This window comes from Rhinichthys klamathensis, unplaced genomic scaffold (genome assembly GCF_029890125.1).
Source record: "Rhinichthys klamathensis goyatoka isolate OS25496 unplaced genomic scaffold, OSU_Roscu_1.1 h1tg000386l_1, whole genome shotgun sequence".
Classification (NCBI taxonomy): Eukaryota; Metazoa; Chordata; class Actinopteri; order Cypriniformes; family Leuciscidae; genus Rhinichthys; species Rhinichthys klamathensis.
The window spans coordinates 446,241-464,520 of NW_026606890.1; the positions used below are offsets into that span (position 1 = coordinate 446,241).

Consider the following 18,280-nt stretch of genomic DNA (forward strand, 5'->3'; position numbering starts at 1 on the left):
TAAATACAAAAATGTTAATGCCACTACAAGAAATGTTTAAGAAAGAGTACTTTGGGTGATTTTTGACAAAGATGACACCATGGAATGAGTTCTAATAAAGGATGAACAATTCCTACCTTCTGCTTTAAGCATTTCAGAAATCAGATATCGGCTTTCCTCTATGACACGATCTTCAGCTGATTTCTTCCCCAGGCCAAAATTCCTGAGCGTGTGTAGAGCAAACCTTCTCTGCTGCCTCCAGGAGTGACCAAACGTGACCATTATTATACCTGAGAAAAAGAGAGAACTAATCTAATCTACACTCACCTAAAGGATTATTAGGAACACCATGCTAATACTGTGTTTGACCCCCTTTCGCCTTCAGAACTGCCTTAATTCTACGTGGCATTGATTCAACAAGGTGCTGAAAGCATTCTTTAGAAATGTTGGCCCATATTGATTAGGGATGTAACGATATCAAAATCTCACGGTACGATACAATTTCGATATTGACCTCACGGTACGATATTTATTGCGATATTGTGGAAAAGCTCACGGTATTGTTAAATAGCTCACGATAGTGTTTGTGATGATAATCTAAATAATAGGGCTAAGGGGAAGGGGTAGACACCCCTTAAAACCAAGAATTTTCGCGAGCTTACTTGAAACCAAGGGGTACCCAGAATGCACTGCACAACCGGCAACAATGGCAGGCATATCATCCAGAGAGTCCCATAAATGTAAGTATTTTTGGCTTAAATGATTGATTAAAAAATTATGACAGTCTTGTTTTGTGCTCTACACAGTTATGTACATATATATTTGCAACTATTTTGTTTATTGAAATGTTTTTAACGTTTTTAAAAATCGCTAGTTTGCTACGCTAGGCTATCCTAACGTTACATTGCTGATTTGCACAATCAGTCCCACATTTCGAGATCACCCAAAATGTCCGGGATTCAGCTTTTACTTTCTACAGTCGCCATTCATTATGTGTACATTATTTGACACTGACACGTAACGTTACGTGCCAGCTTTTCAGGTGATGCATTCAGCTTCAAACGGATCCCGAACGAGACGAAAACACAGGAATATTAGCAATGCTAAAATGCACATCAACATATCACTTGTTTAGCGTTCATGTACGTCAGGAAAAAAAAAACATCTTGTCGATTTATTTTGATTAATATGTGCGAGCCTGCGAGGGAGAGAGAGCAATACAGCGCTTAGTTTTGAGACCTTTTGAGCCTTTCGCTTGCTTGGTTTATTGTCTTGGCAGACAATAAACACACTTGCAGACGGCATCTTGGAAGTTTGTGATCCGCGGGACTGTGTTTATTCCTCTTGCTTTGTGACGGACACCTGTCCTTTTAATATTGTAACCCAACCATGACGATATCGAGACACGTTTACCACCGCGATAGCGCGATATCGTCAATATCGTTACATCCCTAATATTGATAGGATAGCATCTTGCAGTTGATGGAGAATTGTGGGATGCACATCCAGGGCACGAAGCTCCCGTTCCACCACATCCCAAAGATGCTCTATTGGGTTGAGATTTGGTGACTGTGGGGGCCATTTTAGTACAGTGAACTCATTGTCATGTTCAAGAAACCAATTTGAAATGATTCGAGCTTTGTGACATTATTATATCCTGCTGGTTATCCTGCTGGAAGTAGCCATCAGAGGATGGGTACATGGTGGCCATAAAGGGATGGACATGGTCAGAAACAATGCTCAGGTAGGCCGTGGCATTTAAACGATGCCCAATTGGCACTAAGGGGCATAAAGTGTGCCAAGAAAACCTCCCCCACACCATTGCACCACCACCACCAGCCTGCACAGTGGTAACAAGGCATGATGGATCGATGTTCTCATTCTGTTTACGCCAAATTCTGACTCTACCATCTGAATGTCTCAACAGAAATCGAGACTCATCAGACCAGGCAACATTTTTTTGGTCTTCAACTGTCCAATTTTGGTGAGCTCTTGCAAATTGTAGCCTCTTTTTCCTATTTGTAGTGGAGATGAGTGGAACCCGGTGGGGTCTTCTGCTGTTGTAGCCCATCCGCCTCAAGGTTGTGCGTGTTGTGGATTCACAAATGCTTTGCTGCATACCTCGGTTGTAATGAGTGGTTATTTCAGTCAAAGTTGCTCTTCTATCAGCTTGAATCAGTCGGCCCATTCTCCTCTGACCTCTAGCATCAACAAGGCATTTTCGCCCACAGGACTGCCGCATACTGGATGTTTTTCCCTTTTCACACCATTCTTTGTAAACCCTAGAACTGGTTGTGCGTGAAAATTCCAGTAACTGAGCAGATTGTGAAATACTCAGACCGGCCCGTCTGGCACCAACAACCATGCCACGCTCAAAATTGCTTAAATCACCTTTCTTCCCCATTCTGACATTCAGTTTGGAGTTCAGGAGATTGTCTTGACCAGGACCACACCCCTAAATGCATTGAACCAACTGCCATGTGATTGGTTGATTAGATAATTGCATTAATGAGAAATTGAACAGGTGTTCCTAATAATCCTTTAGGTGAGTGTAGTTCAAAACTCAAATCTGATCTACTGCTAAATTTGTAGTCACATTTTTGAAGCAAAGTGACTCGAGATCAACCATACATCATAAAAAATAAAGGTTCTTTATTGTCATCTATGATTTAATGAAGAATATTGTATGTCTAATGAACCTCTTTATTGCAAACAATATTCTATATAGTGCCAAAAGATTTTTCAAATGTTACTTATGCTATGAAAAAAAAAATATATATATATATATATATATATATACACATATATATACAGTATATATATATGCTTACATACATACATATACATACATGCATGTATTTTTAAGAACTATTCACTGAGGTTCTTTAGGGAACCCCAAATGGGTCTTTTATGGCATTGCTGTGAAACAACCCCCCCTTTTGGTAACTTTATTATTAAGAGTGACTCTAAATTTAGAATGAAATGGTACAAAATCCATATTTCAAGCATCATAGTACCATGTTACTCACCAAGTCCATTAGTTATCCAATCTATAAGAGGCATAGCCGGTCTTCCAGAAAAAGCTTCCTGAACCAGGGCTTCCTTCGTGACCTGGACTGTGTTGAGGATTATCATCGGCTTCCTCCCAAGATACACAGTGGACATTTCTCCATACTGTGGCAACTAGGAGAACATTCACAAGTGCATTAAAACTTAGAAAATGTTTCTGAACATATGTTTTGTATATTAAACATCTAATTTCAAAATAGTTAAGAGTTCAATGATAAGCCTATACCAAGAAAAAAGCGCAGACTCACTGATCTTATGAACTCCATTGGCTTCCTTAGCAGATGTGGTAATGATCCCACAAACGGCAGAGGTCTGGGACCAGGAGGAGTTCGACTGCTGTAGGAATTAATCCTGATGATCTCGAACAGAACCAGAAAGATCAAGCCCAGAAACAGAGTCAGGCCTACAGAGGCCAGGTCTAACATCATGAGAGGCGCCCACATTATTGCTTTCAAGACAAACACAAGAGCAGCGGACGACTGTGGGCTTTATAAACAGAGCGAAAGAGGGTGGAGACAGTGAGAGAGTTTAACAAGCTGTTAACCCTTTCAGCTGTTAGTATTACTGATTTGATGAATACAGCTATGATACCTGCGTCTTAATATATCACACAAAATAAACAGAAATTATTTGCCTATATAACACAGCACTGCTGCATCTTGAAAAGTACAATTCTGTTGATTAGCAAAATTATCTGATATTAACTAATTTGATTATGCCGAGTTCATAAATATCAACAACTGTAGGCCTACATCGCGTACAGTTTTTATTCTCAATTTCACAGCAGTAGAAGAGATCATGTCAAAACTTAAGAGAATTCTGTTCTGTTGTGGGTGGTGCCTCTTCAAGATCTCAGATAACCATTGGCTGTCGCCCCCAAAACCAGATGCAAACCGTTGGGTCACAGGAATATGCCCAACAAAATTCCAAAATATTTGGAACAGACAGTTGTTACCTGGCTCAGCGGAAGAGAGGAATGTCTTTGTAGCAGTTATTCTGGTGTTTCAGGGAAAATACAAGCCGTCTTCACTTTATAGCTACATGGATATCGAAAGCAAGAATGCTAAGAAACGCATCACGTTGTGAGAAAGTGACATGATAGAGAGAAACAGGCACTATTTTTGGAATCAGTTCCCCAAAATTAGTAAGAAACAATTATTGGGTTTCATTTAGCAAATATGTTGCAGGGCGGTGTAATCTATTGACATTCAAACAGAAGGTTTAGACTTTGCAGCCACCTATGAGAGAAGGAAAACAATCCCGTTTCCCATTCAATTCCCTTTCCCAGAGAGAATGCGTTAAAGTTCACAGTGGTTTCCAAGTGTTTGCCACACTATAGAAGCTGGATGACTGCAGTAAATGATAGACTAGGCCTACCATGACGTCCAATCAGAAAAGATCATTGTTCCTCATTAATGACACTACAAAAGACGTGTAAAGGTGAGAAACAGTAGTACAACTAGGACAAAGGTGAAGCAAAATTCAGTCAAAATGATTAAATGAATGACGCAACCACAAGCAAAACTACCTCATTTACACATTTGGTGGATTTTATGTTTGGCGGTACCTTGGTATTGCAAATTATAAAATGTGTAATAAAATAGTGTGTATTTTAAAATACCTCTGAACACCATACACCAATACATACCATGGTTGATGAATGCAATCATTCATTTACATTTATCAAACATCTGTATAAACATGCAGAATACCATGATGTGGTGAATTTGGCTATTTACATTCTACCACTTTGGAAGTAGACAGTCACTGCTCAAAATAAAAGGCAGCAATCAGCAAATGTGCTTTTTCTTTTATATTTATTTATTTAAATTTACCTCATAGGAAGAAGTGAGGTACCCAAAATATGTAGAGGAAAAAAGTCAATGAGAAGTGAGCTTGCTTTGATCATCATAAGAGAACTGGCGTTCTGCTTCTCACATAGCCTGTAGACATCTCATGTCAATGGGCAGCATTGTCGAATTCTTATATCGTTTTAGATTATTTTTTTTGTCATACGTTTCCGTGTTGATAAAAGGCGTCGTCTGTCTGTAAGAGGAAGCCCGTAATATTAGCGCTCTTCGTTCTAGGGAAACGAAGTAGAAAACGAAAGCATAAGGTTTGGTTCGCGAATCATTTTTAATAGCGGTTCTTTGTAGTGAATCGATTGAACCGAAAATCACACGGAATCGTAAATGCAGGTTGAGTGTAAATAGTAGCACTATTAATGTGTGATAAAAAATAAATATATAATAAACATGCATCACACTTTGCTTTTTGTAAGTGTGATATCAACAAACCGAGAAACCTTATAGCCTAACATTGAAATGGTGGTAAATCGCTACATTATTATAGTGATATTTCAAAAGAATCGCTGAACCATTTTAACAGATTCACTAAAGTTCAAACGTTTCGGTACAGTAAAATGATTCGTGTCCAAATGAGTCATGTGTTAGTTTCGATAGCCTACGTTTAAATGCCAGATGTGGTGTTTAACTTCGTTCAAAGTAGGCTGATACATTTAGTTTTTATTTTACTGATTGATTCACACAGACCCGATACCAAACGTGTCAGTGTCTATTACTTCAGAGGAAGGGAATTTCGCTTTCATAAAAGAAGATTGGTCACATCGCAGTCGTTAAAGATGTCACAGAACGGTCCCGGAGGTTCGGGTTTCACGACACTGTACAGTGCTGTGCTCGCTAAAGGAGCACCAGCATCATCCGATACAAGTGAGTAAATGACAGGTCATTTACTGATACTTTATTCCAAAGAGAAGTTAACTCGGCAGTTTAGCTACACACTTAGTTAGTCTGTGAGGGTAGTTTTTGAATCAAAATAGTTCCACCTTTTTGTAAGGGGACATTCAATCTACATGTAGATTGAAATGACCCCTTACAAAAAGGTAGCTAACCATCTTTACTTTAATATCCCAGACCAACAACTTTTAATTACAAAATTGCAATTATGCTGTTGTTGTGCATGTTTTTCTATATATAATATGACCTATCCATCCACCCATCAATCAGAACCAAGCACTGACCTGATGAAGCTGAAGAAAGCACTTCGGGATCTGATGGTCCAATATCCTGCAGGCATCACTTTGAGTAAAGCGCGCAGGTCCTGCCCGCTCCTCCTGGACTCAGTGGTGCTGAACGGCTACGCTTCTGTCCGCCAGCTCTTGGCATCTATGCCTGATGTGGTGACACTACAGGGATTCGGTGTCCAAACATTCCTTCTCCCCGCAGACACTACACCACAGGACAAGTCTATAGACTCTGGAGGGGTAGCCAGTGTTTATGGATAAGTTATCCCTCATTACTCTGCCGTCAAAAAACAAGATGACCAGAAGACCAAAGCAGCCGCTACAAATGTGAACATTTTCCTTCACTAAACTGTGACCTCTGCAATCTGTCCTGGATGACCACAGACAATAGCAGTAATAAGGATACATGGATTTAAAAAAAAAAATTTTGTATTACTTTTGACCAGATGAAGAATTGTACACTAAAATATATCATAGAAATCGCTGTGTTTACATCTGTGAAGACCACAAAAGCACTTAATTCTTGTATGTGGTCACCCACAAATCAGGAAATATCTGCAAAACTCAGGAGGCAACTCGTGGGTTGCTTAGAGTATGAGATTTATATGATTGATTATAACTTTATATACTGATATTTACACATTTTAAATCTTCAAATGTTTTAGAAGAAATGTTCACAAGAATTTATTTTTCAATAAGATTTATTTTTAAATATATTACATTTGCATACAATACAATACATCCATTCTCCTAAAATGGCACTAGGTTTGATCAAATATTGTCAAAAAGAATCTGCATTAAATTAAAACTTTGATTTTAAAGCATTTGTGTTTTTTCTCCACTCATATGAATTGATTTACCATTACATACATGATGCATGAACTCAACCAATTCTAAACATGCACACTAACAGGGTGTGTTACAGCTCCACGTGAATAGCCATACATCTAGTTTAGACCTGTAATATAAGCTATCACGTGATAGATTACATCATGAGAGAAACAAAGCTTTACAATAGTATGAAATCACTGCAGTAATTTATTGTGATATTCAGGGTCAGGGCCGTGCATAGACCTTTTGAGGGGCATGTGCTGAAACTGACAAAGGGCACCCCCTCCTTTTTTTCCCCCACCATGTAATCAGAATTCATATAAGTACAAAAAATAGTTATATCATTTATATATTTTTTATAAATGTTATAGTTATAAAAAATGTGTATATATATATATATTTTGTTCTTTGCACACAAAAAGTTCAATAAAATATATATATTTTTTAGCTATTCTGTTTGGTTTCATAAGCTAATTTGTATTATTTGGTTAACATTGCTCTACCTTCCCCTCTTCTCAATGTCACACATAAACATGAGTCAAGTATTTTTGAGAAACTATTTTGAAATATAATTTAAATAATTATGTCCAACTCAATTCCAGATTATAAGAAACTATAGCCATACAATGGTAGCCATACAACTATAGCATATCCAACATGTATCCGCCTACCTGGCAAAAACTTGATACTGTGGAGGACCAGGAATGTTGGTCTCTTGAAGGTCCCTTGTTCACTACACTTTCCCTAAAATAAGCCAGCAATGAAAATAAATAAATAAAATAGTGTGAAAAGTACAGTTGCAGTGAAAAGCATTTCCGAAGGATCACGTGACACTGAGGAGTACTGAACTTGAGTAATGATGCTGAAAATTCAGCTTTGATCACAGATATAATTACTTTTTAAAATATTTAAATAGAGAAGTTATTTTAGATTGTAAAAATATTTCACAATATTACTGTTTTTGTTGTATTTTGGATCAAATAAATTAAGCATTGGAATGAATTAAATCATGAATTACATTCTGCATGATAAAATATAAAGATTTCACAGTGATGTTTAAAATAGATTTCTGTAATGTTTTTTTTAGTTACTACTACAACATTACTGTAGTAAAACCATGTTTTACTACATTTATACATGTGAGGACGAGCGGAGAGTATAGAATACCAGATTAAAAAAAATATAGCGAATACGTGCATATCAACAGCCTTGAATTAACCATAATTTAATATTATTGCCATAACAAGATGAAATGTTAATAAATTAAGTGTATCAGCAATCATAAATCAAAGAAGAACATTTCTTAAAAATATATTATAGGTGACGACGAGGATCACTCAGTCGCTTTGTGTAGTTTCAGTACAAAACAGCGCGGGGGCGCACCTGTGCTTATGATTTTCCGATGGTAAAAACAAGTTATACGTTGTATTACTTATGAATATATTGTTAACATTTTACAAAAGTCAAACTCAAATACAGTTACGGGGTTTTTGACCAGCGAATGTGTGCAAATGTGCATTTTGTCCGTCATTAAACGGCGCCGGCGGCATCACATTACATTTTCATCAACGGGTTAAGTTTGTTGTAGCTATATAGGCGCTCAGTTTTTCCTGTTGTAAAATACATTTGGCCAAAATCGCATTTTATAAAAGATGAAATGCTACTGTATGCACAGGCTATTTAAGTGTAGGCTATGTATTGGTTATGACTAGATGGCAAATTCTAGCCTAGACCTCTCTCTCAGGTGACAGGTCCCACATGTCTCAGTCAGACATCAAATAAATAAAATATGAGCTTTTATAGACAAAGTGTTTAGTACTTATTCAAACAACAAGATCCTTATTTACCCTTGCAAAACTCCGTTCAGCTGCTGTCTGCTGTGCCTGTGCGGTCGCTGCGGAGCTTCAGTTCATTCAGTCACGATAGAGGGGGCGGAGTTATCAGGTTTACTGACAGTTTGAGGATCGAACAAGATTCACACAAGCTCTTTTTAAGAACTTTTATTGGCTAAATATTTTTTAAAACAGACAGACAGACGTAAAGGGTGACCAATAGCATTGATTTATTGAAGAAGAAAAAAAACACCACCACAAAAAAAAAGGGCACTTCGAGTGTAAGAGCAAAAAGGGCATGTGCTCTGCACAGGTTGAGCCCTACCTGTGCACGTGCCTGTTCAGGGTTTAGACTTTACAACAAATAGTACAGCATTCATAACTATTAAACTAGAATATAATTCCTTAGCTAAAATATTAACATCAAGTTTTAAAGCTGTCTAAACCAGCTACGGAAGCTTTGGAAACTCCATTAATGCAGGAAAGGTTACTGATGGTCAATCTTAGGAACCTCGGCTGTGGCAGATGATGTTGTATGTCTCAGGAGAGCGGATCACACTAACAATCCCATTCATGTCTGGCTGCTGCTCACCAGGTGGCCAGGAGAAACGAATCCGCTGCAAGAGAGAAGTGACGAAGAGGAAGAGCTCCATCTTAGCAAGAGTCTCACCGAGACATACCCTCGGACCTGATAAATAGAGATAAAACACAATGGGTTTTAACCTAGTTGGCTTTGCTCTTGGTCTACTGCTATCGTAGTCAGGTGACTCACCCAAGGAGAAAGGGAGGAAAGACTCTGGTTTGAAGAATTGTCCATTATCGTCTAAGAAATTCTCCGGGTTAAAAGTGTCTGGATACTTCCAGTGCTCCTTATCAGTTAAAATTGCTGTTAAGTTAGTCAGTATCTCGGTGCCCTAGAAAGATGATGTTTGTTAGTGGAACAATTTCAATCAAGAAAAACAACACATCCAGGCTCCATTCATTACCTTGGGAAGGTTGTATCCTCGTAGTTTTATGGGCTGAGTTGTTTCATGAATCACGCCAGATGGTACAATGTTGCCAAAGCGCTGAAACTCATGAACAGTGGCATACGTGTACGGTAGTTTGTCACGGTCATCCATGCTGGGAAAGCGGTCGTAACCCAACACCCGAACAATCTCCTTATGACATCGCTCTGTAACGTCATTAATGTTCATGTGTGTACATTCCTCAGTGTTAAAACACAATAAGTGACCAACTGGAAGGTTGACATAATGAAACACTGTGGCGCTTTAAAACCTTACTCAAGCAATGGTGTGTTTGGGATAGGGCTACCTGTGTGCTACAAGGAAAATCTGTATAAACCTAGTTGGCGTTGTAGAGACTTTAAGGATGAACCAAACACAAATTAATCTTTCTAATCTCTCATGGGATTCATTCAAATGTGATTCAGCATTTCGGATCTGAATACCACATTCCAAAGTCACAAGACTGGCTCCAAATTGTCTAGAAAACCCCCCAGAGAAGTCTTTTATGGCCCCGCAGGCATCAGAGATAAGCCTAAACAGGAAGAACGTTGTCACTGTTTCATCCTTAAGCAAGACAAAGCTGCTCAGAAATGGTGAAACGAGGCCTGACCATTAAGGGGCCTGACCACCTTTGACCTCCCTCAGCATCACCACTGCTGAGCAGGACAGCGATGTAAGACAGACCACGCTTCCATGGAACGTGAGAGACTTACACAGACTTTACACATCAAACCCATTAAAACTCACGCAGAACAATGCTCCGTGGACTTAATCAAACATCATAATTCTTGTTGTTCCTACAATTCATGTTTGTATTATGCGTAGATCACATATAAATCATGTAATTGTGATATAACTGTGTGTATGGATGAAAGGGTATCGTGCTTCCAATCAAAAGAATCGTATGCCCTTAATTCAAAAGGTGGCTTGTTTGAAATCTGTGTAAAATGTTTTGTATGATTATAATAATCTATAATGTTTAAACTGGGGTCTCTTGTTTCTCTGCTAAGTGCTGGAACCCAAGCAGATCCCAGATAAGATAAGTAGGAACGATCCACCTCCTAAAATGATGCCATTGTCTCATTGGTCAGAATTCTCCAAAAGAGGTTGGACTAACGTTTAAGTTAAAGACCCGAACAAAGGAGTTAGTTAGGAGAAAAAGAAATTCGGTTCAGAGAGCAGTTCGGGGTTGCCGTTCGGTTTTGAGTTCGGTTCGGTGTTGAACTAAGTTTGCGCCTCTCTCTAGCAACAGCAAGAGAGTGTTCCTGTTCGTGCTTCTCTCTGAAAACAACAAAGAGCGTGTTCGCACGCTTCTTCATCGACCAGACCAAATTAGACCAGCAGACAAATAACCCATCAAGATCGGGGTTGAAACAGCTCATTCAAGCCATCTAACTCGTCTTACTTTCATTTCTTCCTTTATTTTCTTTTTTCGTAAAAGTCTCGGTTCACAGTTAAGTTGCTGCGAAGTTCGTTTAAACGTCTCTCCTGCAACGCGCTTCGAACTGTAAAGACTCTTTTCGCCTGCCAATCACACGTGACCGGCAGTTCAGAAACTTCCATCCAGGCACTTCAAAGACAACCAGCCACACGGACCCGGTCGGGAAACCCCTTTGACGAAGCACCGCAAAAAGGGAACTCCCTAAGCAACGCAAAGACAAGCAAGTAGCAGCTACTCCAGACTCTTAACTGAACTGGTGCTGTAAATGTAAATTGAATAACCTGTCTAAGAAACGAAGGTTTAAATTAATGCTTGGTGGTTCGTTCAGGTCATGTCTTACAAAGTGCATCTCACTCTGAAAACTCACTCTCTCACTCTCTCTCTTCCTCTGCGCCTTGTATGAATGCGTGTGTGTGATTGTGTTTAGACCTTAGTTTTATGTGTTTAGAATAGTTAATAAAGTCGTCAATATATTTGAAAAGATATTTGCCTTGTGTTGTGCTTGCACATTTAATGTCTTGTACTGTCGATCTAAAGTTACCTTGCTAATACATAGTGTTTCACTATAGATTGGATATTCATATCTGTTGCCAAGGTTATAATTACGGCCCGTTCAAATGAACTCTAAACGAGTCATTTGCTCGGTTCCATAGTGATTCCGTCAAGATTCATTGCAAATCGATGAATCATTCCTTTTGAGCTAAATTGGCCTTCCGGCCCCCCTTAAATACATGTTATGTATATTATTATTGTGTGATTCATTACAGCGTTTACAAATTATGCAATATTTTTTTCCAATTCAGCATTTCCATTTGGCTACTTAAAGCATGAAACTTGGACTCTAGAGCTTTGAAGCTAAATAAAAAGACAATATTACAGTGCAGAACTCTTCATTGCGACAAAAAACAACAACAGGGGAACCATGACCTTGCAACTGTTAAAATACACATTTGTGCATCATTCATCATTGGAAGATTGTCTTGCATATGCAAGAAGGTTTGACATTAATAAGACCAAATGTCACTGGTTTTTGTGCATCTTAAAAACAATCATGACATGCCAAGCCACGTTTTAAATATGCACAAATGAGATTCGAGAGCTGTGGAGAATGCGGTTTTCAGTGAATAATGACTAAAATTTGGTCTGTTTCTTAAACAAAGCAATTGACTGATAGAAGACAGAAAATGCAGAAAACCCTTAAAATGCATGCAAAAGAACAGAACAGAACACTTTCTTTACTTATCACCTTTATATCTACATTTATGTACTTGGCAGATGCTTCTATCTAAAGCGAATTACAGAGCATGCAATATATACATTTATCCGTTCATGCATTCCCGTTAACATGCCATGTAAATCCTAAGTACCTTGTACATCTGGGTATTGTGTCAAGTAGATGAGCCCCCATCTGATGGTGGTCGCTGTGGTGTCGGTTCCAGCGAGGAACAAATCAGCTACTGACATAATCATGTTCTCCTCGTGAAACGTGGAGTCCTCGTTGGACTTTTGCTGCTCCAAGGAAAACAGAAAGCATTTCAATAGATCCATGGTTAACTTGTAGGATATTGTTATCCCTAGAACAAAATTCATATAAGGGTTAGAAATGGAATTGGGGCTTGAAGAACCTTCAAATTTAAGGGGTAGTTCGTAACAAATGTTCATCCAAGAACATGTGTTACTTGGCAAAATAGTAACTATCATCAAAGAGTGGATTAAACAGTTTCTAGAACGGTTGGTTGTGATGATCTCACTTTCTCAATCTCCAGCAGGTAGGCATCAATGAAGTCTCGTGGACTGTCTGGATCCAGAGTTTCACGGTGTGCTTTGACTGATTCCCTGAAGAAAGCCTTCAAATCTTCGCCGTTCCGATAGATTTTTTGGTGTGGCCCTGGGAAATGTTTGATGATGGGAAGCAAGTTAAACACCTGTAAAAGAAAAAGGCTACAGATAACTATGCAGCATTAACAGCAGAAGTTTCATTTCAATCTGCTCCAAAACACCTGCCTAGAAGTTTCTTGCAATTCTGAAGACATTTTCTGCGTCCTAAATCACATACTCTCAGAGTAGATACTTCTTTTGAGTAATTACTTTGTGAGCATTAATCAAGTACTCTCCTGTAGCCTCTTGGGATAGTAAAGTGTCCATTGGATGCACCCTTCATAATCTAGCTGGAAATAGTACATCATTCAGGTACTTTTTGTTCTATGAATACTGTGAATTTGACATACTCACCTACTATATAGTGGGAAGTATGCAATTTTGGATGCGGCCCTTTATTAGCTTCGTGAGTTTAAGAAGTGTTTTGAGCTAAACTCTTGTAGGGCTGAGCAAATATGGGCAGAACTCTTTACTGCCCTAGTACTTCAGAAATCCTTTTAAAGGTATACAGTACATGTTAATTAAACTTGGCGCAATGGCCTTCATCATCACAATATGCTAATGCCTATTGAGTGCAAGGGGATTTCATCAATATGCTGATGTAGGACACTCCAGGCGCAGGATGGTTCTGTCGGGAGAGACAGAGTCATTTGCACCTCAATGACACGTCTGTCCCATTTGCTTCACAGGACATGTGCTTTCAACTACATACTGTTTATTTACTAGCGTGTTCTAATCATCTGACAGTTTATAAACTGAACGGTGGTGAACTTAATAGAGATTTTAAAGTATCCTAATGTACAATCTAGGTACTATCGCTTAAACATACATTGAGGAGAATATGTCAATGTTCTTCTCCCCCTCTTGATCTCCACACATTTGCCTCATCTTTTGGTTTCCTGTCGGTCGGTTTCGGTGTTGGTATATTCCACTCATGCTTAACAATGCTTGGCTCAGGGTATAAGAAGGAAAGGTAACTGTTTACCCACCAGTGGGTAACCTCAGACTATGAGAAAGGCTTTTCCAGCCTCTTCTGCACAACAGTGCATTGTTACAACTAAGTTTTCTCTACAGTATGTTGTTGCATTCTAATGTCTGTATATTTAAACATGTAACTTAAAATATAACTTTGCCTGCTTTAAAGGCTTTGCGAATCTTTCCTTTTATCACTGATGAGGTTGAAGCTAAAGTAATTAAATCTTTCGTTATCTAAACGTTCAGGTTAAATCCTACATTTCCTATCAGTTCTAAGAAAGACCTTCACCTTTAAAGAATAAGAGATTTAATAATAACAACAACTTTAATGGAGTCAGATTAATTATATTGAAGTCAGATAAATATTTGAATTATACACGTCATTCTTCAACTGCCTTTTGTTCCGCTTATTGGTTCAAAATAGCAGCGTAAGCTTCCAGCCTTACAAAGGTGGACCTCCAGGATCAGGATTGGACATCTCTGGTCAAGTAGTTCCCTTTGTGGCATACAGCCTTATTCGACAATCAAATTGTTTGTTGATGGTTTTAACAAGCTAATACACAAAATTGGAGACAATCTTGATGTAGTTAGTGTTGGTAATGAAAATGACAGGTATTTACAGCAAAAAAACAACAGGAGCACTAACTTTCAGAAAGCTGAGGTCTTGATGCGGCACAAATGTGACCACTGGTGGTTTAGCACATTATTACTAAAGATTAACGATGCAATGTGTCGATAACCTATGGGAATCCAGACAGTAGAGCAAGATCCGGTTGGATACTAGGACAGTTTAGCAAAAAACAATTTAAACGCTTGCTCATACCTGCCCAACAATTAATCCTGAATTATTGATGTTCTCCTTCAGGATTTCCAGAAGGTTTGCGAAGCGCTTGTTATCGTAGTCAAACCGATCCCCAAAGACAATGGAACAGATAATATTGGAAACAGCATTCTCTATTGCATGTTGGGGGTCGAAAGGCTTGCCTTCAACAAAGAAAACCTTGTGTTAGTTTTTGGCAAGGAGTATTTTAATAGTTTAAACTAAATTCCACATGTTGAAATTATAGCTGGCTTGCTGAATAACACATTTGAAGCTAACCTGAATACTAAGGCACAATGGGACTATGCACTTGAAATGTTTTGGCTAAGAATTCATGTCCACATACTTGGTAAAGTAGCATGTTTAAAGTTTGTTTAGAACTTGACTCAAGTACGAGGTGGGACATGACAGAGTACAGCACCTCTAAACATTGAAACATATTCACAGATTAAAATCCTCAATAACCTTCTGATTTGAGCATTTCAGAAAGCAGGTAACTGCTTTCCTCTGTCACGCGTTCCTCCACAGACTTCTTTCCCAGGCCAAAGTTTCTGAGTGTGTGCAGAGCAAACCGTCTCTGCTGCCTCCAGGTGTGACCAAATGTGACCATTATTATGCCTGATGGAAAGAGAATAGACCTTAAGAGTTATGAGGAAATACACAGACAAGTTGAACAAAGAAAGACAACTTAAACAGATACATAGGTCTACCAGCCCCAAACATCTTGAATAAGGCCCCATCCACACTACTGCGTTTTAGTTTAGAAACGGATAATTAAAACGAATACGATCTCCGTCCACACCAGCGTTTTAGCTGCGTATTAGAATTGATCTCCGTCCACATTAAAACGACTGAAAACGCGGATCACGTGACTCATTTACCAACACTGGGCATGCGCGTGCCGGTGTAAACACAACTTCATTGATAAAATTATCCCACCATGCTCTGGGTTAACCCCAAACCGACGCTCCATGTACGGTCAACGCCGCCGCTGCACACGGGAATTGTCACAGATCGCTCGAATAATAGCTTGACTCCGGCGCATGTAGGCAGTTATAGCGTTGTAAAATGTTGAATTTACTTGTACAACAGCTGCTAGCAAAGATATACGCCATGACTGATGACACCCAATCACAGAGCCGAGCGTGAGCCTCTACTACGTCATCGTTTCTAAAGTCCTCCATTTTGACCCGTCTACACTAAAACGCCCTCCGGAGATTCAAAAGGAAAAAGGGATCGGCAGCGTTTCTAAACTTCTCCGTTTTGGGTCTCCGTTTTTGCCGTTTTAGTGTGGACGGGAGGTGCAAACGTAGCAAAAGGTCTCCGTTTTTAAACGAAATCGCAGTAGTGTGGACGGGGCCTAAGTCCATGTTGACCTCGGCCTCATTCTGGTAGATTCCCAGGTCTAGACTAGCAGTAGACCACTTTAAGCCCAGATCCAAACAAAGAGCACATTTATGCAGTCTTGAGAGGTTTCAAGTATCAACTTAACTGACTAGTAGCTCCACTGATCTAGACTAGCTTCAGAAGACTATAAAAACCATGTAAGAAACTTTTAGCGTAATTTTCCAGCAGGGTTAGTTATGGCAACTATAAACAATTATTTCCCTTTTTCCATTTCATCAAAACTTGGATGTACAGTACTAGTAGCCTACAATTAATTTAATGTATTACTGACCATATCCATTACTGATCCAGTTTGGAAGTGGTACAGGTGGCCTTCCTGAAAAAGATGAAGCATTTTGGACCAGGGCTTCCTTCGTGACCTGGATTGTATTGAGGAGTATCGCTGGCTTCCTCCCGAGATACACCGTGGACATTTCTCCATACTGAGGCATCTACTCAGAGAAGATTTCACAGCACTTCAACACAACTAAAGTGGTTTAGACATCATCTCACTTGCAAGCGAAGTCAACAAAGTTCAAGCGTAAGGAGAACATAAGATACATTTGCACAAAAACAAAGCCTCTGTACAATAAGCTCAAAGCAATGACTCACTGATCTCAGAAACTCCATTGGGTTCTTCAAAAAATATGGTATGGTACCCACAAACGGCAGAGGTCTGGGACCAGGAGGAGTTTGACCTCTGTAGGAATTAATCCTGATGATCTCGAACAGAACCAGAAAGATCAAGCCCAGAAACAGAGCCAGGCCTACAGAGGCCAGGTCTAACTTCATGAGAGGCGCCCACATGATTGCTTTCAAGACAAACACAAGAGCAGCGGACGACTGTGGGCTTTATAAACAGAGCGAAAGAGGGTGGAGACAGTGAGAGAGTAAGTTTGACATGCCAGCTCATGCTTGTGAAATAGTTATATAAGTTATTACTATTAATGCTGCAAGATTCTAAACAATCAAGCCATGAAGAATATTATACTTCTGCAAAACACTCATTTTCCCTTTATAAACAAACTAGTTAGATCTAAGGGAAGAAGTTAATTCACTGCAAAGTGGCGCAAGTTTAGTAAAAAAGTAACTAGCTCAAAGCTCTCTACTACATGCCAGTGGAAACGGACAAGTCCACACCCTTATCTTTTCTTTGTTATTGAGATTAGGCAAAAGGTCTGGAAAGGGGTGTAACGGTGACAGTAAAATTATAGCAAAGGTAAAGCATGAGTTTTCAGTTCAGATTGTTGCATAGTCATGCAATATTATTATTTTATGTTTTTGTCCAAACATTGCTTCTCCCCGCAGACACTAAAACTACAGCACAGGACAAGTCTATAGACTCTGGAGGGGTAGCCAGTGTTTATGGATAAGTTATCCCTCATTACTCTGCCTTAAAAAAACAAGATGACCAGAAGACCAAAGCAGCCGCTACAAATGTGAACATTTTCCTTCACTAAACTGTGACCTCTGCAATCTGGCCTGGATGACCACAGACAATAGCAGTAATAAGGATACATGGATTAAATTATTGTTATTTTTTTTTTACCTTTTGACCAGATGAAGAATTGTACTCTAAAATATGATAGAAATCACTGTGTTTACATATTTGAAGACCACAAAAGCACTTAATTCTCGTATGCACAAATTAGGAAATATCAGCGAAAAAATTCTAGAAGTTGTATGAACTGATTAGGCAACTCGTGGGTCGTTCTCCTTAGCCTTAGAGTATTGTCACACTGTGGTTATCTCAGGAACAGACTGAAAATTTAAACTTTAAAGGGCCCTTATTATGGATTTTGGAAAATGACCTTTCATGTAGTGTGTAACATAGCTCTGAGTGAATGAAAACATCCTGCGAATTTTAAATCTGAAAGTGCACCGTATATAAAGTTATTGTCATTCAAAAGTAAGAGTCGACTCTGAGTCAATGAAATTAATCATTTTTCAAACGAGTCATAAGCCGTTTCGTCGTAACGTCAAGACGAAACATTAGCATATTGCTCGTCCACTTATTGC

At 39.0% G+C, this 18,280-nt stretch overlaps 2 protein-coding genes across 3 annotated transcripts in view; both read right to left on the minus strand.

Moving 5' to 3' along the window:
* The window catches only part of LOC130069834 (cytochrome P450 2B4-like), a 49,449-nt gene that overhangs the window by 20,676 nt on the left and 10,493 nt on the right, over positions 1 to 18,280 (minus strand). Inside the window, exons 1-3 of one of the 2 annotated variants that reach the window (XM_056233977.1) lie at positions 3,348 to 3,517; positions 3,009 to 3,162; positions 117 to 269 (exon numbers count right to left, since the gene is read on the minus strand). In XM_056233977.1, the coding sequence (XP_056089952.1) occupies positions 117 to 269; positions 3,009 to 3,162; positions 3,348 to 3,491 (451 nt within the window). In that variant the 5' untranslated portion in view covers positions 3,492 to 3,517. Of the gene's footprint in view, positions 1 to 116; positions 270 to 3,008; positions 3,163 to 3,347; positions 3,518 to 18,280 lie in introns of those variants that run through there. The other variant, XM_056233976.1, reaches the window with a different exon arrangement.
* On the minus strand, positions 9,115 to 17,113 carry LOC130069836 (cytochrome P450 2B4-like). Its single transcript, XM_056233978.1, has 9 exons — positions 16,874 to 17,113; positions 16,554 to 16,713; positions 15,341 to 15,493; positions 14,879 to 15,039; positions 12,954 to 13,127; positions 12,570 to 12,711; positions 9,741 to 9,928; positions 9,527 to 9,668; positions 9,115 to 9,442 (listed from the first exon to the last, which is right to left on the minus strand). The coding sequence occupies exons 1-9, from the start codon at positions 17,066 to 17,068 to the stop codon at positions 9,258 to 9,260; spliced, it is 1,500 nt and encodes a 499-aa protein (XP_056089953.1). The 5' UTR covers positions 17,069 to 17,113; the 3' UTR covers positions 9,115 to 9,257.

Bases quoted from the DNA above. Each gene is read 5' to 3' on its own strand.
- LOC130069836 (XM_056233978.1), bottom strand. From the start codon at position 17,068: ATGTGGGCGCCTCTCATGAAGTTAGACCTGGCCTCTGTAGGCCTGGCT. The intron at 16,714-16,873 runs GTGAGTCATTGC...TTCTCTGAGTAG, and splicing joins CAATGGAGTTTCTGAGATCA to ATGCCTCAGTATGGAGAAAT. The intron at 9,669-9,740 runs GTAATGAATGGA...TCATCTTTCTAG, and splicing joins GAGGATACAACCTTCCCAAG to GGCACCGAGATACTGACTAA.